Source organism: Pseudogymnoascus destructans, assembly GCF_001641265.1.
Source record: "Pseudogymnoascus destructans isolate 20631-21 unplaced genomic scaffold scaffold_12, whole genome shotgun sequence".
NCBI classification, from domain to species: Eukaryota; Fungi; Ascomycota; class Leotiomycetes; order Thelebolales; family Thelebolaceae; genus Pseudogymnoascus; species Pseudogymnoascus destructans.
Genome location: NW_020167531.1, coordinates 920,996 through 944,236, shown reverse-complemented (window position 1 = coordinate 944,236; position 23,241 = coordinate 920,996). Strand labels below are relative to the sequence as shown.

At 50.5% G+C, this 23,241-nt stretch overlaps 9 protein-coding genes across 9 annotated transcripts; 5 read left to right on the top strand and 4 right to left on the bottom strand.

Annotated features, from left to right (window-relative positions):
• Window positions 1-216: 216 nt before the first annotated feature.
• CFT1 (mRNA cleavage and polyadenylation factor subunit) lies at window positions 217-5,508 on the bottom strand (the record flags this gene model as incomplete). Its single annotated transcript, XM_024470164.1, has 5 exons — window positions 217-1,125; window positions 1,178-2,426; window positions 2,477-2,650; window positions 2,702-3,018; window positions 3,249-5,508. 5 exons carry the CDS (start codon window positions 5,506-5,508, stop codon window positions 638-640), a joined length of 4,488 nt encoding a protein of 1,495 aa, XP_024323490.1. The 3' UTR covers window positions 217-637.
• Window positions 5,509-5,554: 46 nt separating this feature from the next.
• On the top strand, window positions 5,555-7,716 carry VC83_06567 (uncharacterized protein). Its single transcript, XM_024470163.1, has 2 exons — window positions 5,555-5,680; window positions 5,748-7,716. The coding sequence occupies exon 2, from the start codon at window positions 5,768-5,770 to the stop codon at window positions 7,562-7,564; it is 1,797 nt and encodes a 598-aa protein (XP_024323497.1). The 5' UTR covers window positions 5,555-5,680; window positions 5,748-5,767; the 3' UTR covers window positions 7,565-7,716.
• Window positions 7,717-7,911: 195 nt separating this feature from the next.
• VC83_06566 (uncharacterized protein) lies at window positions 7,912-9,523 on the top strand. Its single transcript, XM_024470162.1, has 3 exons — window positions 7,912-8,293; window positions 8,350-8,627; window positions 8,683-9,523. Exons 1-3 carry the CDS (start codon window positions 8,105-8,107, stop codon window positions 9,329-9,331), a joined length of 1,116 nt encoding a protein of 371 aa, XP_024323496.1. The 5' UTR covers window positions 7,912-8,104; the 3' UTR covers window positions 9,332-9,523.
• On the top strand, window positions 9,519-11,054 carry VC83_06565 (uncharacterized protein). The gene is made up of 3 exons (XM_024470161.1): window positions 9,519-9,568; window positions 9,616-9,945; window positions 9,998-11,054. The coding sequence occupies exons 2-3, from the start codon at window positions 9,744-9,746 to the stop codon at window positions 10,849-10,851; spliced, it is 1,056 nt and encodes a 351-aa protein (XP_024323495.1). The 5' UTR covers window positions 9,519-9,568; window positions 9,616-9,743; the 3' UTR covers window positions 10,852-11,054.
• A 138-nt stretch (window positions 11,055-11,192) lies between these two features.
• VC83_06564 (uncharacterized protein) lies at window positions 11,193-13,769 on the top strand. Its single transcript, XM_024470160.1, has 4 exons — window positions 11,193-11,663; window positions 11,739-11,782; window positions 11,877-12,477; window positions 12,536-13,769. The coding sequence occupies exons 1-4, from the start codon at window positions 11,344-11,346 to the stop codon at window positions 13,602-13,604; spliced, it is 2,034 nt and encodes a 677-aa protein (XP_024323494.1). The 5' UTR covers window positions 11,193-11,343; the 3' UTR covers window positions 13,605-13,769.
• Window positions 13,751-14,918, bottom strand: VC83_06563 (uncharacterized protein; the record flags this gene model as incomplete). Its single annotated transcript, XM_024470159.1, has 5 exons — window positions 13,751-14,279; window positions 14,351-14,568; window positions 14,724-14,734; window positions 14,789-14,818; window positions 14,879-14,918. 5 exons carry the CDS (start codon window positions 14,916-14,918, stop codon window positions 13,751-13,753), a joined length of 828 nt encoding a protein of 275 aa, XP_024323493.1.
• Window positions 14,919-15,362: 444 nt separating this feature from the next.
• SLX4 (5'-flap endonuclease) lies at window positions 15,363-18,281 on the bottom strand. The gene has a single exon (XM_024470158.1). It carries the CDS (start codon window positions 18,077-18,079, stop codon window positions 15,578-15,580), a length of 2,502 nt encoding a protein of 833 aa, XP_024323555.1. The 5' UTR covers window positions 18,080-18,281; the 3' UTR covers window positions 15,363-15,577.
• Window positions 18,282-18,456: 175 nt separating this feature from the next.
• On the top strand, window positions 18,457-19,104 carry RPS21 (40S ribosomal protein S21). The gene is made up of 3 exons (XM_024470157.1): window positions 18,457-18,557; window positions 18,663-18,911; window positions 18,964-19,104. The coding sequence occupies exons 1-2, from the start codon at window positions 18,526-18,528 to the stop codon at window positions 18,895-18,897; spliced, it is 267 nt and encodes an 88-aa protein (XP_024323492.1). The 5' UTR covers window positions 18,457-18,525; the 3' UTR covers window positions 18,898-18,911; window positions 18,964-19,104.
• A 1,666-nt stretch (window positions 19,105-20,770) lies between these two features.
• VC83_06560 (uncharacterized protein) lies at window positions 20,771-23,160 on the bottom strand. Its single transcript, XM_024470156.1, has 2 exons — window positions 22,213-23,160; window positions 20,771-22,159 (listed from the first exon to the last, which is right to left on the bottom strand). The coding sequence occupies exons 1-2, from the start codon at window positions 22,494-22,496 to the stop codon at window positions 20,779-20,781; spliced, it is 1,665 nt and encodes a 554-aa protein (XP_024323489.1). The 5' UTR covers window positions 22,497-23,160; the 3' UTR covers window positions 20,771-20,778.
• Between the last annotated feature and the right edge of the window lie 81 nt (window positions 23,161-23,241).

Sequence of the window (23,241 nt, the reverse complement as noted above, 5' to 3'; positions counted from 1 at the left end):
TATAAGAGGGCATGGCTGGGTTTTAGTCCGGCCGCTGCTGCGGATGCTCCAGAGAAGCAGGACCTCCTGCACAGATGACGAGCCGACTTCATGATCTCTGCCTTCTATCGAATGGTTGGAGAGTGAACGTTGCGTCTGTACTTCTAGCATGATTTACGATACCCCTAAAATAATGCACGGATTTGTTAGAGTATTATCATTTATGGCTTTAGGAGTCGGATTGGCGTATTTACCGTCACTCGATATCCCTTGGAAACGTTTGAAGCATATATATCCAGCAATATACCAGTCCTATTACGCCTGCAACTGCAAACTTCTGTCCCGTCTCCCCATACCTTTAATCCCCAATTCTCGTGTCACCCAAAGTCCGAAGAGAGACTCTACACAGTTGGGAATTCATACCTACGCTGATGCTGAAGCTGATGTGGTTTGTTCCATTGCCTGGATTTCCGAGCAACTAGCTTATTGAAAGCCCCTGATAGTTTCTGAGTCATTAAGAATCTTATTTTTATTTTTATTTTCTACAGGCTCTGTGGGCTGTTTTGAACCTTTGGGTGGCTGTAACGCCCGATCCCTTCCTTCCTCAGACTCTCTGGCGACACGAGTAACCCTGAGACCCTGAGACCGCCCAACCTTCTCACAAATACCCTAGTCCGGCAGCAATCTCTTGGAGATCCTCCCGAATTGTCTCCCCGTCAACGCCTACCCGCCCCGCCACCTCCGCCCGCTTCTGGCTTCCCAGCTCCAGCCATCTCCACAGCACACTGCCGTCCACAATTGGTCGGCCTCCAATCACGGCTTCGGGCGCCGTGTTGCTTATCCTGTGCGCCTTCGGATTAAGGCCCCCAGGGTGGTAGAGAAGGTTCGACAGGTGGTTACTGAGGGCGTTCAGTCGTCGGTATTGCTGTTCCGAGAGCGGTGTGAGGATGGCGACCACGCCGCTGGAAAGCGTCATGAGTAACCCTGAGGCCGGGTTTGTGGGTTCAGACGCTGTTGAGGTTACGGCGGGGGTGGGGGTCTGGGTGGTGGTGGTGAGAGGCAGAAGCGTCATAGTGGTAGGCATGTGCCCGCCGAGGGAGAACGTTGTGCGTTGCAGGAGGAGCTGGCCATGGAGCGACTTTGGATCTGCGAGATGTTAGTTAGTACTTTCTATTGGTTAGATGAAAGTTTGGCTTACGCTCTGGGTCAAACTGCAGGACGTGTAAGTTGCAGTCTGAGTCTGCAACGATGATGTATAATTCGTCGCCGATAGGTAACAAGTCGGCGGTTATTACCTCCATGCCTTGCGACTGTTTACCAAAGATGGTCATCTTGTATGGTTCCTCGGAGTAGCCAGCGAACCAAACACCTTTGATGGCGTCGGCAAAGAGGCACATGCCCGTACCTGGCAACGACTTGACAGTTGTCACATATGTGTTCATGTCGATGAATGCTACAGGTAGCAGAGTTCCATCTTCCTTCAAGCCTCGCACCATGGACTTTTGGCCCTGCGCGACAATCATAAATCCCTGTGTCCCGATTTCAGATATCCCAGTGATGGCGCCGCGAGGGATTTCTTCCTTGGCAATGAGCTTTAGCTTCTTGTTGGTCTCCGGGCGGTCGGGGAATGGAACGACAGTGATGACCTCGTAGACGTAGACGCGGCCCCGGATGGCTAGATCCTCGCCTTTGGATATCGCGGTTCCGACTGTGATGAGCTGTTTCCGCTCGTGCGTATTCTCGGATACTTCAAGGTTGAGTGTCTTGATGCACATGATGATCTCGTGGGAGTCCAATTCGACCTTGTCAATTACTGACCAGTTGCTGGGGTTAAGCAGCTTCAGGAACCCGCGCCCAGTCAGCGGCTTGAAGGTTATATCTTCCTTTGCCCACTCTCGGTGGTAATCATCATCCTTGGGTAGCTCAAATGGCTCCTTGACCACCGTGCCAATAACATACACATCCTTTGGAGGATGATACGTTACGGCTTGAACCTCCTCTCCGATCTTTACCTTTCGTAGCGTCAACCCAATGTCGGTCACGTTTGTTTCCGGCTCTAGTTGGGAAACGCGAGCGATCCCTTTGGAATCAACATATATGAATCCGCGATCGCATCCTTCTGTGTGGAAGCCACTTAAGCTCCGAACACCATGACCTCGAAGCCCAACAACCCGTGGTGTACTCTTTGAGCTCTTGACCACAAACGAAGGCGAGTCACCTGGTAAGAAGACGCTTGAAAGGCCACCGACATTGGCGATTGCCCGCATAGGGGAGCCCCTTTTTGCTGACTCTGCATCGGCAGCCACTTCCGTCTCCGGATTCGCGGTCTTTGCTACGTGAGGGTTATGGATCTTTTGAAAATGCAGAGATTTTGATAAAGGACGTGGAGCCTCGGATGGGACTTGGAATGGCTCGTATATTGTAAGATCGTCATTTGACGCTCGGAACTACAATAGTCAGTTATTTTGAAGTAACTCCTCTTATTTAATGCACTCACGATGAGGTATGGTGATTTTGACGTAGCATCGCCGAGATCAGCAAGCAAGACCTCAGTCAAGGTCTCAGCCACAGTGGACCTGCGAGTTGCATAGTCGGGGGAGATTGTTGTAGGTATAAATGATACCCCATTGGCCTGGTATATTGGCTTGCTCAGGTCTGGCAACGCATACATCTGTGAATAGTTAAGAGTACGTATAAATCAGAGGGGCCAAATTTCACTTACAAAGAGAGCGCCCTCGGAATTTAACAGTGACATGATAACAGACTTTTTTGAGACGGTTCCATTCGACAATGCCGTCTCAGCAAACATGCCCGTAGAATCATTGTAGAGACAGCCCGAGAGCCATTTATTTGTCAACAGGCTATCGTCTCCCCTTTCAATCTCTTCCAGATCGTTGTCGCTGTCACATGAAGCAACAAATATGCTTGCATCATCTCTGATGAGCAATACGTATGGGTCAACTATGCTTGCAGCGACAATCTTTGGCTCGGCGCCAGTTTCATCGTCGAACATTGGCAGAATCTGAGCCAATCCAAGATCTATCGGCAACATCCAACGTCAGCATTCATTCATCAAAGGGCGCAGCACAAGATATCAATACAAAAGGGAGCAAGGTACGCGTAGCTGGGTAAAATATTTTCCATTCATGCTATGGAAGGTCTCTGCTGCTGCTCCAAAGCCAGTGCGTCTTCCCAAATACACTCCAATATTCGGCAAAATATATTTCAATGAAGCATCGCATATAATAAAAGAGAGGGGAGAGACCTACCACCATCATAGCTCCTGACTTCCGATTTCAATATCTGGACAACTCTCATACCATTACCTACAGTCCCGCATTTGATGGTTGCTCCAGCTGCAGGCTCGAATTCGGTATCTGCCAAAGCTTCAAACCCTGCCGATGTTAATACATATACCGATGACTCCTCAGGCGTATCCTCCGTTGATTTTGATACAATCATAAGACGATCAAACTGGGCTCCCAGCTCAGATTCCGGATCTAATATGGCTTCGGATTTTTCGGGTTCCAAGCCCTTGATCAAAGGTCGTTTGGCACAAAGAGTCCATATTCCTCGTGCCTCCGGAAATTCGAAGCGGCCGATGACATTTGGTTCGATTTCCCTCCTCAAAAATGCCAACGAGCCACTCGTATTTCGACCGGTAACTCCCACAAGTTCAAAATTACTTCTTGTGCTGATAGTAGCTTCTTCGTCTTCATCTTCTCGAGGGGTCTCTGGTTTACTAAGAGTGACATCCCTCAAAGGTGCAATATTGACCAGAGAGTCGTGAATGCGAAAAGCATAGTCGCCAGCTTTGCTGTTTGCATCTGCAGCTACTTCGCCTTTCAAAGGAATTGCAGCGGTGGATTCGCCGTACAAATCGTCTTCGTCTTCGTCTTCGTCTTCTTGGTCCTCATCAGTCCCATCCACATCGGCATCATCTCCGGCGTCAATAGTTGGTTGCGACCGCCGCCTGCCAGCCTGCTTTGACTTCCTAGACCATCCAAGAACAATAGAATCAGTATCTTCGCTGCCGATAAACATTGAATTGTGGTTGATAAGGCTGGTGCATGATGCCTGTGCACCCATGCAAATGCCGGATTCTGAAGGAACGCGGCGCAAGTTCAGCCCGGAGACAGAGCGGCCATCCATTCGGAAACTAAGGACCGCAAGTTCGCCGGTGTTCAGGATAATGAGCATTTCACCATTGTCGGCCGATAGTTGTTCAACAGCACAGCCTTCAAGCCTCATTTGCAAGGATGACTGGTCGACGAGGCCGAAAGATGTACAAGATTTCGCAAGTGCATTAACTGCAACACCATTGGCTTTTCCAGACTGATCAATATGGATGAGTTCATTGCCTCCAACAAGAAGTGCTCCGCCAATGGGCGATGGTAGAGGAATCACTTTAAACAAGTCGTACGGGAGGCCGGTCACTACTAAGATGGTCGTTGACGCCTTTTGGTTGAGATCTAAAGTGAAGACCATGTATGAGAGTTGATCTTTCCGCTCGTCGAGGAGGGAAGAGGATGGCGACAATGTTGAAGACAGAATTCCAAACGTAGGCTCTCGGTATTCGTAAAGAAATGCTAGGTGAACGGTATGAATGAGGGTTGGATCAAGTGATGATAGTCGGAGAACAAATGACGGTGCATAAGGCGTATCTTCGTGGCCTTTGTTCTCGCTTGTAATTATTGCGGTAGTCGGCCTTGGGCCATCGAGTTCTTCGTCCCAGTCGTCCATTGTGGTATCTTCATCGCCCTGGCGAAACGGTAAAATCGCGAGGTTGCGCGCTCCGAATTTCAGCGCAGCACAACGGCCACGAGGGTCTGCTGTCAAGTAGTTGAAGCAGTTGCTAAGATATGGATCCCAAGGAGATCCGCCGATTTCTTCTTGCTCGTAGTAATGAATTGAGACTGTCGACAGTCCATGCCTCTCTGGGTCCCACTCCACCAAACTAAGCTTTGCATCCTTGAAAGACAGCAACAAAGATTCTCCTCCGGACTTCGATTCTGATATCTTGATGCGCGCCAACGACGTTACCGTCCCAGCGAGCGCATACTCGCCGACCAAAACGAGCTTTGTTGTGCTTGCGAGTGTTGAACGTTGGACAGCGTCTGGGTCGAGAAACGAGGACTCGAATCCATCTTTGTCGCCCCCCAATTGTCTGCTGCTGATGATCGCATCTTCCGTATCTTCGTTGTCACCGCCTGCAGCCTCAAGCTCCAGCGTAATGGTCTTGACGAAGAAGATCTGGAGCAACGAGGTCTTTGCGACAATGAGATTCGTAGCGGTTCCAGAAGTGAAGGGTAAGGTCAGTGAGTGTGTGGCGGCAGTGGGAGGCGCCAGCTCCGTAAAACACTGCATTATGAGGAGACGACTGATGTCAATCATGCATTTCGTGGTGTCTGGGGACAATTGGGATGCTTTTCGGACTTTGTGGATGGAGATTTGAGACAAGAAGTTCCGACGCGCGCGGCCAAGCTGTCTGCCGCGTTGGTCTGTGCACCCTTTGATCCAGCCACCCATGTCCGGACAGGTGTGTACGTACCTTCAAGTCCCTTTGAAGCTTGGTCAAAACACTCCTTCCATGAAACATCCACCGTCTTATTCAACCCCACCAGCGACCGACTGGAGCTTCAATGTGCCAACTGTACTGTGCCAACTACTATTAGCACTTTGAATGCTGGTTTGATACTGTGTAAGCCCTCTTCGTGGCTCCTGAACGTTTTGCATGTTGCGCAAAGCTAACGACAGCTATTCTCCAGTCATAGATACCGACGTCATCATGGCTCTCATTCAAACGGCGTTCATTTGGCTCTCCTATGCCATTGCTGTCGCCCTCGTCGCAGCAGGCGCAGCAGCTTTTACATACACATACCAAACGCCTCGAGATAGGTCGGCGGTTGTCACAACAGTTACGATTTTTACGTTGACGTCGTTGCTCGCGACGGTGTTCCTGCTTCCCGTCGACATTGCGCTTGTCTCGTCGACATCGTCATCGAAGCTCGGCATCAAGAAGGGTTGGGCGACACCGGAGCGCGTGGGCAACATCCTGCTGACTCTGAAGATTGTATACTATGCATTGTACTCGCTTGACGCACTCTTATGCTTAATCGTCATCCCTTTCACGTATTTCTGGTACGAGGAGTACGATGAGGTCGAAGAAGAGGAAGGGACACAGTCTTTCGCGCAGCGATTCTGGAATGCATTCAAGTACACGATTGCATTCATCCTACTGGCGCTCATTGTTTTCCTGGTCGGGTTCTTCGTGCCTGTCGCAGCACATGATAGAGATGGCCGAATGGACCTTGATTACTTCAGGAGACTGCTGTCTGCGAACAAGGGGGAGCGAGCACTTACATTTGCACTGGGTCTTTTGATTACGCTTGGAACGATATTATATGTGCTATATACAGCTGCAGGATTTGCGTTGATGCCTATATCCTTTATCAAATCTGCGCCATCTATCTCAGCACCCCAGCTCTACGCTTCAACGGCTTCTGCGCTGGTGCAGAACCGCGAGAGACAGCGACAGTTGGAGGGACGAAGTGCCGGACGCCCAGATGGATTACCAGCCAAAGACCAGCGGGAACTTGAAGGTCTTGTTCGCGAGGAACGGACGTTAGTCCGTCGCGAACGTCTAGCTGCCGAAGCTCAAGGGCAAGGTCAGTCTAAGGTCGCGAAGGCCTGGACAAAACTCTGCGCGATTTTCCGACCATTGAAGCTACTTGGTGGAATATTTATGCTTCTTATCTCGATCTTGATTTGGGTATCCATGCTCATCACAGGAGTCGACAAGGCCAAAAATTCCATCTGCAAAGAGCAGTGTGGCTATATTCTTGGCAGGGTTCACATCTTCCAGCCGATTGATTGGATCTTTGTTCAGTCATCGAAGGTTTTCCCCATCGACTACATATTGATGGCTCTTTTGGTCATGTTTTTCTTCGCCAGCTCTGTGGCAGGCATTGCAAGAGTTGGGATTAGGTTCCTATGGGTTCGGCTTTTTGATATCCGCAAGGGCCGTACATCTCCGCAAGGCCTTTTGCTGGCAACCATGATGCTGAGCTTGATCGTATTGGCAATCAACTATGCGATCACGACTATTGTTGCACCCCAGTACTCGCTGTATGGGCCGCAGACTTTCTGTACAAATCCACCCCGACACGCTGGGGACGCGCCGGATTGTACCGACCACCCCGAACTCATCAAGCAATGTACCAAGCTGTCCCATGCCGACAAGTCTGGGAACATCTGCACACCCAGTGTCGTATCAACATTCATCAACCGCATCACTGCCAACTTCCCATTCTTCGGTGCGGTAGACTTCTGGGCACAGTTTGCATTCCTGGCTATTTTCTTCATCATATTTGTCACGGCATTGTTCCGGACGCCGAAGCTCAACATGAGCGAGATTGATCAGGATGCAGAGGCCGATGAAGAGGAGGGGCTGTTGGCGTCTACAGGGAGGAGGTTTGGAGCGACGTGGCAGGATATCACCGGGCGAGCAAGTGGAGGGAGGGTATCTGGTCAGGGTGCAGCTGGTCGAGGGGTGCGAGGGGATATGCATGATGATGATGATTGAGCTTCTTCAGGATGCAAATTGATACGGTTTAAGGGATGGATACAATGGTATATGTATCGAGATATGATTATCTCGTAAATGGAAGCACTTATAATAGCGGATGTATAATACAACAATGTTGCTCTGAGTAAAAAAAGATTATTGTAACTGGGGGTTATTAAGTTATGGTTTCGAAATGGCAGTTCGTCATTCTTGAATCCTACAATTTAATGTGCACAAGGACTATCTGTAGTGTGCTGATGTTGCCGTCGCTCGGCACCATATTAGCGTCGTGGGGTAAAATGCGGGGTGGTGTGCCGCCGGCAATGTCCAGCACGTACCTCTGGCCAAAGAATCTAAACTGGAAGGGAAGACTTCGCGGCAGCAGCAATATGCATAGAATTATAGAAAGCGATATCAATAGAGAATACCAGACCAACAGCTCTATAGCAGGGACGCAATACTCGTATGGAAAGAGCCACAGAGCCAATGATTAGCACGTGATACAGACTTTTCAAGTGCCGGTGTCAGGTGATTTTGCACAATTCAATCCGAGTCAACATGGGCGAAATCGGTCATGAGAACGCAGCAATCGTGATGAAAGAAGTACAGACATTCTTAACATATATTTGCAGGACCATGTCTTCCTCCGCGACTACCATTCCTGGATACAACTTCTTTACAACCGCCGATGGAGTAGAGCTTGCCTATCAAAGCCTTGGTGACCAAGCAAAGAAGCCATTAATTCTAGTAAGATAGAGCCACTATTCGAATGTGACGGCCTGCAATGACTAATATCTCTGCAGCTCCACGGGTTTACCGGATCCTCTGCTGTCTGGGATCGCAATATTGGCGCTTTACAGGAAAAGTTTTGGGTTATTGCTCCAGATCTCCGTGGCCATGGGCGCTCCGGTCGGCGACCAGATGGCCAAGATGCCACAGTAGCAACACTGGGCCAAGATTTGAAGGAGCTCGTGGATTGGTTGGGATTGAACCCAGAACTTCCGGGTGATAAATGCAATACTAGTCGGAATGTTGCTCGACCGAGCTGCATAGCTGGCAGTCTTGGCTGTGCAATTACTTGGTTAGAATTACGCCTTCACCTCGTACGTGGCGATGAACACTAACACCGCCTCCAGGTTGTTCGCGGAGCAGTTTGGAAAGAGTATGTTTGACAAGTTAATATGGGTCGACCAGGCTCCGCTTCAAAACTACACACAAGATGGCACATGGGGGCCCGAGCATGGCAACAGGTCCCTCAACTCCTCGGAATCGTTGAAGAACATGCTGGATACTCTTTCGACGAATCCCGACGACGTTTACAAGGGCACCGTTGATGGTTGCTTGGCATATATCTGGGACCCGACCTGGGGCAGACAGCAATTTGACTCCGAGGCAGCGTACCTGAAGGCCCAAGAGGATGACACAAGCTTCTTCCTAAAGATTTCCCAGCAGGGTGACCCAACCTGGTTCGGAAAGTTGATGTCTGACCATACTGCCATAGACTGGAGGGGCTCTATCAAGAAGAATTTCAGTGGGGCGGGCAGTGACAGCAGCACTGACATATTGGTCGTTGCGAGCGAAAGAAGTGGATGCTTTCCAGCCAAAGGGCCAATGTGGATTGTAGATGCCATACTTGAAAACAGGAACAAGAGTGATAATGCATCGGATGCATATGTCCAAGGAGTTGTGGTAGACTTCGGAGGGCACTGGTGTTACTGGGAAGATGCTGAGAAGTTCAACGACCTTGTGCTAAAGTTCTTAGCTGAGAAACCAACCAATGAATAAATGCCATGGCAGCTTAACTGCGCTTTGCCAAAGTCAACAACTTCTTTAAGAAAACTTGCCTGTGCAACGTGAATATGAAAAATTATATCACGTGAGAAAATGGGAATTGGTCTCGACACTTAAATTCAATGCCTTATAGTGTCACTGAAAGAAAATATAGTTGATATCAATCCTCGGCTTTCTCATAGTCCATCTTCGGACTTTTGGTCGATACGACCATGTTACTGTGCTCTTTATGTAAGTCGCTGCCCCGCAACAACCCCACATATAACTTACCCATCGAGAACCAACCCCGACGACCCCGCGCGAGGCTAACCTGCCATATAAATATAGTGGGATCTCCTCGAATCACTCGAATCACAAATTAATAAATTGTTCGCCATATACTCCTGCTGCAGCGCATATAACCGCGATGGGTTCCAACACCCCAAAATGTAATGTTTGTTTGATAGGAAGTGGTGGGGTCGGTACAATCGGATCTGTCGTCCTCGAAAACTCTGGGCGTGCTCATGTGACCGCGGTTCTACGGTCCAAGTACAAGATAGTAAGTGAGAAAGGATGGGATATCGAATCTGTAGATCACGGGACTCTGAAGGGTTGGAAGCCGAGCAGAAGTTAGCACCCAACCCCTTTATATGTGTATCTGTTACTGACATGCGCGCTCAGTTGTGGCGACGGTCTCTGAAGCTGCATTGCCCCCATCCGGAACCGAGGCCCAGCACTATGACTACGTGTTTGTGAGCACTAAACAGCTCCCGGATAGCTACAGCGTCGCCGAGATGATACGGCCCGTTGTGACGCCCGGAGTTACGGCTATCGTCCTCATTCAGAATGGCCTTGATATCGAGCTTCCCATCATTGAGGCCTTTCCCAAAAATACTGTTATTTCCGGGGTCTCCGTAATCGGGTCACGCACTGTGGGGGAGAATGGAATCGCCCATATTGGCAGCGAGAGGAATATCATGGGCCCTCACTTCCACGATGGCCTCGATAGAGAGACCCAGATCCGGCAAGGAACCGAGTTTGTTGCCATGTATGATAGTGGCGGCCCGGGGATTGTATCCCTCGACCTGGACATGCCCAAGGCCCGATGGTACAAGTTACTGTGGAACGGCACATTCAACACGCTCTGCGCCTTAATGAAGATGGATGTTGGGGAAGTGCAGTCGTCCAAGGGAAGGGAGAGTCTCCTCGTCCCGATGATGCGGGAGCTAGTGGCGATCGCGAAGGAAGATGGCGTGGAGCTACCGGAAGCAGCAATCCAGAAACTGGCTTATGGCCTACCTGACGACTGCCCGTACCGGCCGAGCATGCTTGTGGACGTCGAGCAGGGGCGTCTGATGGAGATTGAGGTTATCCTGGGAAACGCACTGAAGAAGGCAGAGAAGTACGGAGTGTCTGCGCCTAAGTGCTCAACCGTGTATGAGCTCTTAAAAATGGAGCAGTGGAGGATTCAGCAGGACCTGTCAGGCGTAGTGAAGGCAAAACCTAGCAAAGTTGACGGCACATCCCTATTTTAGATAGAGAAGGCTGGGTTAGCTGTAGAATATAGTTGATGCTGATATCGATAGCATCTGCATATTTCGCACCCATTGGTCCCATAAAATGAGATATCCGGAACACTCTCATCATCATAGAAAAGACACCCGACCTTTTAAATTCAAATTTTTGATAACTATTTGTACTGAAGTGTTTGTGTTTGTGTTTGTTGATCTATGGATGATGGTCTAGGTGCAAGTTAGTCTAGGTGTGGTTTAAGTCGGCGGAAAAAGTGTTGCCCGAGCTTTTGCTGGCCAGACGCGACTATGTCATCATGCAGGGTGGACCTCATATTTTATTTCTCTCTTATTAAAACTGTCGGCATTACCACAAATTTCCAATTGTCGCGAGGAATAATGTTGATGTTTTCACATTTCATTAATTAATTTGGCTGCCATACTAAACCCATTTTGTACTCGGCGTCGGCGCCTGCCAACGGCAAATGGGGGAAGTTGTGTGGTCGTAAACCTATCATGTCTGAGCAACCGCTCACGAATGCGACAGAGAACGAAGATCAACCACTAGAGGATAGCCTCGATGCCGCTGCACTACAAGGAACTATAGGGCATCCACCGGATGAAAGCCAAGGGGAACATGTCGGCAGCGCCTCCCAGCTGTTGGGAGCTGAGAGTTCAGAAGTTTCGGTGACCGAAGATTCTCATGGTTCACATGAGCAACTAAGGAAACGAGCAAAGAGAGTCATCCGGAGTATGCCTGGGTCATCATGTCTGCGCTGTAAAGTGAAAAAGACAAAATGCGAACCATCGGACATCAAAGAGAGAACCTGTAAAAGGTACGTAATTCTTATATGCATCGAGAGAACCGGCTACCTCATTATGATATCGGTCCCGGGCTTACAACTCTAAAGATGCGAATCTGGGAAACATGAATGCCAATATCCTATTCAAAGATGTAAGTTCAGAGAGGTGGCTCGCGTGTACTATTGCAACTGCGATCCCCCCTCCCCGGGCCTCCCCACCATCATGCCCGCTAACGCGCAAGTCAGGGGCGCCACGCAAGGACAATCTTGATATAGGTTTCAGTAATATGAGTAGCAGTGACCCCAGAAGTGCTGCTTTTGAGAGTCCAAGATCTTATGAGACTTCATTCGATGCAAGAGCAGATTTGCAAAGAAAGGATGCTCACATCGACAGGTTGGAGCAAACCCTGTCCCATTACACGGCATTGGAAAACCAGAGAATGGCAGGCCATGCATCAAATAACATTAATGTAGCTGCATATGCTCTTGGTCCTCCCCAGCACCATCCCACAGGGACCATTCCAAGGGACTCTAACGGAGAGACGTACCTTGACGTGATAGATCAGGGAATCTTGGATTTGAAAACTGCGCATGCTCTCCTGCAAGAGTTCAGAGCCATGAACCAGAACTTTCCTTACATTGCAATACACCCAAACTTGTCTACAGGCATGCTTCGTCAGGATAACCCAATGCTGTTGTTGGCTATCTGTACCGCTGCGTCATGGAAGGACAGGGAGCTCCAGACGAAGCTAGAAAGGGCCTATTTGGAAGAATTAGCTGGTAGGATGGTCGTTGATGGCGAACAAACTCTGGACATGCTCCAAGGGTTGCTTGTTCATCTCTCTTGGTAAGCTTTCTCTGTACGACCTTTGGCTTAATAATGAATCTTTCTGACCTTTCCAAAGGTGCCATCTCCATCTTAAATCATCGTACCGGTTATCTTCCCTCGCCATCTCCCTTGTCACAACCCTCAGTATCAACCGCCGCCCCATGCCCGCAGATCGCCAAAATCTCAGCGTTTTATTTCCCTTTCCGAAGGGCGCTCCGGCCCCCTCCGAATCCGCTAAGGCTTGGAGCCCAGGCGCCCGTCGCGCCTATATCGGTGCCTATGTCATCTGCTCGTCCTACGCGCATGCCTTGCGCAAAACAAGCACCCTGAAATACACGCCCTATCTCGAAGAGTGCGCGCAATCTCTCTCCTCTAGCTCTGCCCTGCCCTCCGACGTCCTCCTCATCCATCAAGTCCGACTCGCCCACCACGTTGAGTCAATTAGCGACACCTTCGACTACGACTTCTCCCGCTCTGTCCCCCCCGTGCCGGATTCCCAACTGAGTTTCCACGTGCGCTCCTTCTCTGCGGCGCTCACAGGCATCGAGTCCTTGATCCCGACCCGCCTCACCACAAACACCCTCCTGGCAACCTCCCTCCTCGTCGTCCAAGCATATACCCACGAAATAGGCCTGCACGGCCTACACCCCAACGACACCCTCTCCCTCCCCCGCACAACGATCCTAATCGACTGTCTCGGCGCTGTGCGCCGCGTCCTCGATGCTGTTGTCGCACTTAACGACGCGGATTTCCGCGCCCTGTTTGGCTACAACTGGGCGCGCATACACTACTCCCTAAGTCTCGCGGTGGAGCTTAGCCTAGGCATTTCGTCGCCGTCGTGGGGCGTGGAGAATGTGCGCGCCGTTCTGGCGCTCGAGTCTTACGTCGACGTGTTTGTGCAGCGGCTGGAGGGAGTTAGTGCGCTAATACGAAAGGAGGGGGACCAGGGCGACTGGTTTGGGTTTTTGGCTGCGCTTTGGAAGGAACTAAGGAGGAATTATACGGAGGGTATGGGCCGGAGGGGCGTAGTGGTACCTGGGGAGATATCTCCGGTGCAGGACCTAGGGGAGGGGTGGCTTGGGTTGGAGGATATGGATTTTATGCCCAACGAGTGGCTGTGGATGGTTCCAGACGTTGTAATGTGAGTCGTGAGTGGTTTAAGCGACGGGGATGGCGTTTGGGTGATTTGGATGGCGTCTTGTCGGACGGAAAGGTATGCATTTGGAAATACCCTGTGAAATGAAGCGATAGAAGTATTGCTAGATAAACCTAGTGTGGTGTGAATGTCAAATCAGATATCTTGAGAGGAATTCGCGTCTAAGATTAATCCATCGCTATAAGTGAAACTAGCCCAATACATCCCCGAATCCTGCCTACTTCTCCGGGGCTGCACTGTTGGGTCCCAAAAGGTGGGCTGGTACTCATCAAAGTTGAGAAGCTCCATATCTTCGGGACCAAGCTCGAAGTCATAAACCTGCGCATTTTGCTCGATACGCGCCGACGTCACGCTCTTCGGCAATGGGACGTATCCCTTCTGCAGACTCCACCTTATTAGGCACTGCGCCCACAACTTTCCATGCATCATCGCCAGCTTTGTGAAAACCTCGTCGTCCTTGCGCTCGCCGCGCACAAGAGGAGAATAGGCCTCGATCACCACGCCTCTCTTGACGCACCACTCGACGATATCACTACGTGGTAGCCACGGATGAATCTCCCACTGGCCGACTGAGACCACGCCACCCTTGCCCTTCCCACCACGCTCCTCCTCCAGCTCCTTGATGTGCTGTTCCAGCTCATCAAGATGGTGCACGCCGTAATTGCTGGACACCAATGCTGCAGACTTTTCCAGCCTCCTGTGCCTCGACAAGGGCCTTCCAAGCGCCCTTGCGACCGGCTGGGCCGCCGTCGGGAGAGTGGATGAGTCAGATCGACGTAGGTGAGGCCGGAGTTCGCGATGGTCTGGTCGATCTGCTTGGCGGCGTATTCATGCGACATCTGCTTGCCGCCGTAGATCTTGGTGGTGAAGAAGATGTCCTCGCGGGGGACGCCAGAGCTCTTGATAGCATCGCCACAGCTAGCTTCGTTGCGGTACATGAAGGCGCTGTCAATCTATGAGTTGTTAGATTGGGTAATGAGGGTATGATAGAAATTTACATGTCTGTAGCCGGTTTTCAGTGCGTGTGCTACGGCATTCGTAGCATAGGATTTTGGCCTGTGGCTCAGTCAACAAAGTGTGCTTCCATGTAAGTGCATGTTGAATATACATCTGCCAGACCTAATATAGAAGTCAGTGTCAATTCACCATAGAGCTCAAAGAGGGTTCTTGCACCAAAACTGAGAGAAGGAATGTCATAGCCAGCTGAGAGGTGTTATTTTATATTCCGTTTAATGTGAAGCTGATGATAATAGCCAGACTTACACGTCAGTGGCTTCTTGGAGCCGATATTGAGCTTAAACATCTTGGACGTAAGTCTCGCACTGATCATATAATTCTGGCACGATGTTTCAACTGCAAACCACTGCTAGTTGTTGTGTCTGGGGCAAGAATGAGGAAGGAAGCGTTAAGTAAATGAGATGTAGACGAAGACGGATATGAGACGTTGGTAAAAAGACAAAGGAGAACGAGGGGAATATAAAGAGAAGGGTTCAATCCTTTATAGATAATCAGGCCACCTGTTTCCCATCTGGAAAGTGAAGGAAATTCCCCTGGATTAACAATCAATCAATAGATGAGGTCCTGTTGTGCCACCAAAATGTTTCTTTGGTACTGTTGTGTAATTCGTCGGGAATCACGTGAGCACTATTGTTGTCAAAACTAATCCTTGAGCATGGAATTGTATGCAATTATTAGAATTGTTAGAATTGTATTTGGAGAGTTGTCTATGAGTAAACATACTCGAGAAGCATTCACTGTCGGGATATACTAGGGACTTATGAGAATTATGACGCGGCTGTTCGAAGTTATGATTCCTGATCAAATGAATAGTAATCTATGCGATTGGGAGCTGCGATTATGAATGGTGAACCAGCCGTGATTACTCATATTTCTGGCTTACCAATTTAGGGTGGGCTGAGGTATCCAGCACTGTGTTTGTATCCAGCCAGGGTTGTCCATCCTTCAGCTCCCCCTCCCAAGCTTCTTCACTCCGCCTCCTTTCCGTGAACTTATTTTCCAGAGGCAACATACGCTCCTCGCTCGACACCATGTCTTCACCTGCTCCCCCTTTGCCTCCCCATCATACCCAACCCCGTCGAGGCCCTCGGTGTTGAGCCACCGTGTCAGATCTTCTAGAACGATCGGATCATACATCAGCATCTTCTCGTACCAACTTGGCGCCTGAGGTGTCCCGCGTGGTGCCGTTGTGACCGCTTTCGTGATGTGCTCGAATAGCTCTTGCTCTGCGGAATTCGGTGAAAGCGGGGGTAATGTAATGTCAGCGATATCGTCTTCGACCAAAGAAAGAGAGGGGGGCGTATGACCTCGGGATGCACGCCGTCGCGGTGGCGATGGCGTGAGCAGGGTATCCGAGTCAGAAATCTCCTCGGGGAGTGGCTTTCGCCTTTTTACTTTCTGTTGGGGAGATTGGCGGTATTGGGTGGGGGTTTCGCTGTCCGAGGCCAACCTCTCACTATTGTGAGGCAATAGCGGCCGACGGGCTGTCGGCTTTGGCATTCTTTTTGACGATGGCGATGTCGTACCACTGTCTTTCCGCGGTCTGTCTCCAATCTTTGTTGGTGACGCTGGTGGCATCTGTGAGGGCCTCTGCGTTCGCTCCGATGATGTGGCCTCATCGGCTGTTTTGTTTATGATAGTATTGACTCCTAGAGACCCCAATGCTGTCCTTTTCTTTCCTTCCCAGCATTTTTTAAGCAAGGAAATCATCTGCTCTCTCTTTTTGATGGGCTTGAACTTGTAAGAAGCGATCTCTTTGGCCAGCTCAGCTGTTGGATACGATTCAAAATTGGGGCACTGTTCACCCATTGATAACTCCGTAGAATTGCCGGGTTTGCTGGAAACGGGGTTGGCATGTTGTGAAGGCGGTTCCTTTGGAGCAGATGGTCTGTCTGCGAGAGAAACAGGTGCAGCAAGATCTGGTTGAGGGGCCGCTTCAAGTGTATCACCGGTCTGTGCCGCGATTGAAGCAGCACGATCAATCTGCAATTCTCTTTCAACTTGAGAACTGTTGATTAAATCTAGTATTTCCACTTCTGTAGCACCCTCTTCTTCAATTCTCAATGCTGCTTCCCACAGACTTGTCCTTTTCTTCGGTGATTTCCGCCTACCGGAGGTTGCAGCGTTCCGGGTAGGGGATAAGTCCTCGGCAAAGGGATCCTCTGATCGGTTTGAGAGTTGGATCGCCTGCTGAAGGTCTCTCAAAAATTCAGGGTCTTCGTCCTGCGCAAGTTGACTTGATGTGCCAAAGACAAACTCTTGGCGGTTGGCTTGCTCGTGTGCAGCTTGTGGATTGAGTAGATCTGGCGGTGGCGGAGCCGCCGCTTTCTTGCCCCTTGGCTTCTTAGCTGGGCTTCTTGCCCTTGACTTGGTGCCAGAGCCAGATCCGGTATCCTTGTGAGACAAATATTGAAGGAGTGGCGTCGGCTCCATATCATCATCGTTGCCTCTCGCATACGCCGCAGTAGCTCGTTCGGTGATAGTCGTCGGCCTCTTCTTTGTGGCCTTTGTGGTTGGTGCGACTTGCGGCGATGCCAGCATTGCATTCGTCTCGACTAACTCAATAAGCTTTCGCTTTCGTGCTGTGACCATACCAACCTCTCTGATAGAAGTGGATTGTTCTTCGGGCTTAGAATACCCAAAGCTGCCAAGGAGATCTGTCAACACCTTTGGGGGCGTATCCAAATCCACCACTTCTCCCAATGCACCTCCAAATGAAAACCCTTTGTCTGTGGCCTTCGGCGGCGTCCAGTCCGCCCGTCGTTTTGCTGCCTCTTGTAAATTTAAACCTTTATCCAGAGTTATATTGTCTATATCTATATAATCTTCCGTATTCGTAAACTTCGCAAAATGTGCGCTAACGGTGTCGCCCGCCTTGCCATCATTCTTAGATATCGAGCCGGTTGAAGACTTGGTTATCCTTCCCTTGGGAATTTTCGTTTGGCCTTCCGCGTCGGTTTTCTTCGCTCTTGGTTTGCGAACCGCGTTTTGTTTCACAGCTGGTTCCCCAACAGGTCCGGCATCCTCATCTGTCTTTTTGGCCCTTGGTTTTCGAGGCTTCTTGAGAGGTGCTTCGCTCGCGCCATTGTCGTCCTTTACAGCAGTGGCTTTCTTCGCTCTCGGTTTGGATGCAGCCTTCACTTTTGACGGTTCCGGTATGGCCAATTCCGTCCCAGACATCTCATCTTCAGGGAAATCCCAAATTGAGTCGTTCTGCTTCGATCGCGCAGTATTGTTTGCCCCCAAGAGGCCGCCAACACTCGTACTCAATAACGCCACGGCACTTGGAGCGGGTGCGCCCGATCGCAAAGCTCTGTTTTGTCGGATAAGGGTATTGGGCGATGGCAGTCGGCTCGGCGACAAAGACATTGCGTGCGCAAACGCAGCATCATGCCTGCGAGGTTTTGGCGGTGAAGAAGAGAGAATCACCAAGTCTATTGTCGTCATGTTGAGGCTGCGCCGTATGGTTTTGCGCCCAGCGCATGGCCTTGGGATGAGGAACGACACCTTAAAAGCGACCCAAGGTACATTTAGGCGCACAAAATGCCGCTGTCAGAGAATCAACAATGTGAGTGAGTGAGGGTTCAGGTCATATTCAAAGCATTGTATAGTCGCAGTGTCATGGAGTCTTATCGCATTGTGGTTGCCGTATCTTCGTCCTCAATCCTCACAACAAGCAAAGTGGATCCCTGAATCCTAAGGGTCGCGAATAATCCGCGAAGTCACATGACCGTGTAATTCTCCATATGTCACCTGACCCACGAACAGTCGCCAAAATTTCGTTAGGGCATGACCAAAATTCGAGAAGCGCAAAAGCCGCCCAAGCCGCCCATCACCAACGACAGCCAACTCAATTCCCCCCGCCCTCACATCAACACCTTAACGTCGCAAACATGGAGAACGATAAGGGAGAACTCGTTGACCTGTTCGTCTCCCCCTCCTCTCCTCAATTCTCTCTCGATGCGCCAATTCCCCGCCGTCGAGTTGCTCCGCGAGGTTACAGGGTATGCTAACGTCGTTTTTCCCACAGTTTGGTCCCCCGCAAGTGCAGCGCAACGAACCGCATTATCAAGGCCAAGGACCACGCATCCGTCCAGATCTCCGTCGGAAAGGTCGACGACAACGGCAGATACACCGGCGAGAACCAGGTCTACGCCCTCTGCGGCTTCGTCCGCTCGATGGGTGAGAGCGACGACTCCCTCAACAGGTTGGCACAGCGTGATGGTCTCCTGAAGAGCGTCTGGAGCGGACAGCAACAAAGATAAATGGATTACATCCGGTACGATACGATTGAATGCGCGACGACGAAGCACATGCTGACCGCGGCATAGATATTGGGCTGGCCATGGTGTGAAGGAAGGAAATTCTGGTGCGGCTGGGAGGCATGGTTGGCTGATGCCAAATGGCGTTGCTGAAATAGTCAGACGGGGCAGTATCAAGAACTGAGAACTTATCACATCATTTTGCGGATTCATCTCTGAGCGTGTTATGTTTGATGCGTGACAGTTGTGGATTTGATGGGACGGCGACAACAGACTAACCAACAGACTTTGAGAGTATCACGAAGAGCCTTCGGATGTGCTTTGGAGACGATTGCGACAGTGATTACAGAATAACGGCAAAATATACAACTACGCCACATCGAGACTTCCCACGCATCAATGGTCAAGCACACCATAATCCCACTACTTCAGGTCTCGAGTCCCGAGATGCCTAGTTTCTCGAGGATTATCCCCATGAAGCCACAGCTCGCTCTGCACCTCCACCACCAAATACGACCGCTTTTCCACGCAACCGGACCCCTCCAACGTATACTCTTGTCATCAGGATCCGTCCTCTCCCACCATACCCCCACCATATCTCACCCTTTCTCGCATCTCAACATACTTTCTGCCCTCCCCCCTCCCCGATCGCGGCACAAGCAACCCTCCTCGATTCAACCTTCGGGTTATCCCACATTCAAGGAGCTAGTCGCAACGTCCTTCCTGCCACTGCAGCCCCCCGTGGTCGTATGTCGCAGGACCGACTGTGCCGTAGATGAACGAACTACTTGCCTTCTGATGAGCTGCGACGCTAGAGCATCTCGTTGAAGCACAGATACGGGCTGGATATTTTATGTTTTCTTTGTGTAGTACTGGGATCGGACTCCGCGAGAGGGGCGGGGTAACGGTGCAATAGACACCAAGCTTTGTGTTCCGTTTCTTCTGTTTTTATGCTCTTCGCCCCATCTTCAATGTTCAATGCTTGGGGCTATATTGTAAAATTAAAGAAGGATTTATATAGTCAAACCTCAGTGACGTTGTTCCTTTGCTGTCCCAAAGGCTGAAAGGGCACCAACCCGCGTCACAGATATTAGGAGGCAAGTAAATTATGGAAATTAGTATAAATATTCAAATTTATTAACTTACCTTTAGAGTTCCTAACACTTTTATGCCCTACGAGTATATCAAACCCATCAAGAGCAGAAGAAAAAATAAGAAAATACGATTATTTTCACAGTTATAAAATTCGTGGTAAGAAAATGCATTTTTATTGACCCGATGACAACACGATCCTGCATTTGAGCACGTCTGCTCACATATATACAATACCGTAACGACTGACACATCCAACAATCCATCCAACTAGAGAGCAAAGGAGAATCGAATCAAGCAGCAGCAACTCGACTATCCCCACCACACATCTACAGCACCTCCAGCACACCAGTAGCCTGCTGTCCGGCGTTGGTGTAGAAGACAACGGGGTCTCCGTAAGTTGACGGCATTCATGTGCCTGTTAACCCCTCAATAGACGGCGAGGATAAGTTGCTTGGTGATATATGTGGGCGCACAAGAACCACTCCAAGGATAATTACCTGTCGTAGTGGCCACCCCTCAGCTAAATTCTCCCGAAACGTTCTGGATCGATCGACAATATCGCTCACCGAAGGGGGTTATGGAGTTACTCTTAACATTCTGGGAGATGTCAGAATCGGGAAAGTATATTGCGATGGCTTTATGAGAAACTATGGCGGGTCTTGGGGTGAGGAGCCGCAGATTACCCGCCGGCAATAGGTTGTTTCTTGTGCTCATAAATATGATCAATTTCAGGCACTATACGTGACTGTGATATAGTGACTGTGATATAGTGACTGTGATACCACTCCCTCAAACACCCTGCGCCCTCTCTGTATGCGCCGCAGTCCCCCGACTCGCCTCCTCCTCCTGCATCTTCTCGGTCTCGACCGCCTGCTGCATCTCGGCCTCCTGTTGCCCCTTGGTACCAATCTGGTACCACTTGAGGGTGAAGAGACGATCCATGCTCTCCAGACTGCGTCCTGCCGTCTCTGGAATGAAGAACCACGCCCACAATCCACCAATCGCCGTGATGACTGTAAAGAACCAGAAGGTTCCTGCCGGTCCCATGCCGCCCTCGCTGGGCTTCAACAGCATGTTGGGGACGGCACGGCTGTTGCCGTACTGGTTGACGAAGTGGAAGCACATGACGAGACTGGAGCTGATGGCACGGATGCGTAGAGGGTACATCTCCGAGTTGAGAAGGTACTGCATGGTGTTCCATCCCATCGCCCAACCAAAGCCAGAGACATAGATCATAACGATTGCGCAGACGCTGGCATGCTTCTCAGAGCTGGAGTAATCTTCCGAGCCCTTTCCTCCTGTGACAGTGAGGAAGATAGCCACGTATATCATTGACAAGGCCTGGAGAAAGATTCCAATGGCAAGCGAGCGCTTGCGGCCAATAACGTCAACGAGGAAAAACGCGCACATCAACGCTGCCACCAACTTAACAACGCCAAAGATGGCAGTTGCAAATAGCTTCTCGTTCTGGCCTGTCGTTCCTAATAATGCAAAGAAATCAGGTGCATAAATTGTTATGCTCTGGGCTCCACTCCACTGTGATAAGAGTTGTGACATAAGACCAATATGGATTCTAAAGAGGTTGTTTGGCATAAGAAACATCTCCTTCATGAGACCTTTCCATCCAAGGCCGAGGGTCGCCTCTTTTTCTTCGTTAAGCTGGGCCTGGATCTCAGCAATCTCAGCAACAACGGCTGGGTGGTCGACGGGGAGATTGCGGACACGCGCCAGGTTGACAATGGCGTGGTCGTCCTTGCCTCTCCTAATGAGGTAGCGGGGAGACTCGTAGTTGAAGAAGGAGAGGATGAAGATGATGCCGGCGAACATGATGTGGAGGGTGGTCGGCACAACCCAACGCGTGTCGGTCTTGTCAGAGATGTGGATAGAGGATCCCCAGCTGGCAAAGTATGCCAACATGATACCGAGGTAGACGGATCCAGAGAAAGTGGTTGTGCAGAAACCGCGGACAGACTTTGGGGAGATCTCGGAGAGGTATACGGGGGCGACGACGGTAGTCTGGCCGATACCCAAACCAGCAATGAAACGACCGGCGTAGACCTGGCCCAGGCTGTCGTTGTTGGTCAAGAAGATGACGATACCGATGATCCAGATGAGGCAGAGTTGACGCGTTGCCCAGAGACGACCTATGCGATCACATAGAATGAAAGCGCTATTATATCGATTAGATCTCGTGTTATTGATGTTGGGAAAGAAAAGACTTACAGTCCAGCACCGGCGACACTGCCAATCTGCACCATGGCCGAAATGTTCGCCTTGATGTTGGCATATTCCTCTGGGGTAATCTGGTCGGGGGAGCTAATCCCAAGGTTGTGCCTGAAATTCTTCGAGCTGAGAGTGCCGCTGATGAGACCTTCATCGACACCTCGGGCGGCTCCCATCAAACCAAAGGAGAAGACGGCGAGCCATAATCTCCAGTTCAGGACTTCCTTCGGGTCGTCTCCCCGGTTCAACTTGAAAATGTTGAATGGCTGTTTTCCGCCCGCCATTGTGAATGATGATGTGCAGGAAAGAATACAATAGAGAGAAGGAAAACCCGGTAGCACTGAGAAGACAGCTCAAAGGCTGGGAACCTACCTTTATAACGATGATCTCATGATGGCTCGATGGTGCTGTCGGTCAAGTTCCGAGCATGAGACATGCATGAGACATGCATGGGGAATATGGGGAATACGGGGAAACATGGAAGAGGAGCTTTCCCCAACAAAAACGCATAGTTCTGCGGGGTATATGGTCCAAGTACCCCACAAACCCCCCCCGCAAGTGCCGAACGTGGAGACGATCCCCAACATCGACGCTCAGGGGAGACCGTGATCACCGGCGAGACGCAAGCGGCGTGTACAGGAATGACCCGGACTCGCCCGATTGCCAAGAGGCTGATGGCGGCAGGGTGGGGGGGGGTTGGTGGCGGTTGGTGGATGGTGGATGCAAGTGGTCGAAAGTGGTCGTCGCCGTTGATTCCTGGGGTAAGTTACTATGACATGACGCGGTGTAGCCCAAGATCCCGAGTATTCGCAATATCAAGAGTGCGCATCTGACGAGAAAGCAAGAAACCTATAACGCTATAGCCAAGACGTGGCACAAAGCCGATCTACGTCATCTCCAACGGCAAACGCGGCAGGCTGAGCGGCAGGTAGTTTACTTGTGGTAGAGCATTTGCTTGAGGCACGATGACAATGCTGCTCGGAACCTCACCGATGGCGGTGCGCTATTCCCAATCGAATAGCGCACGGT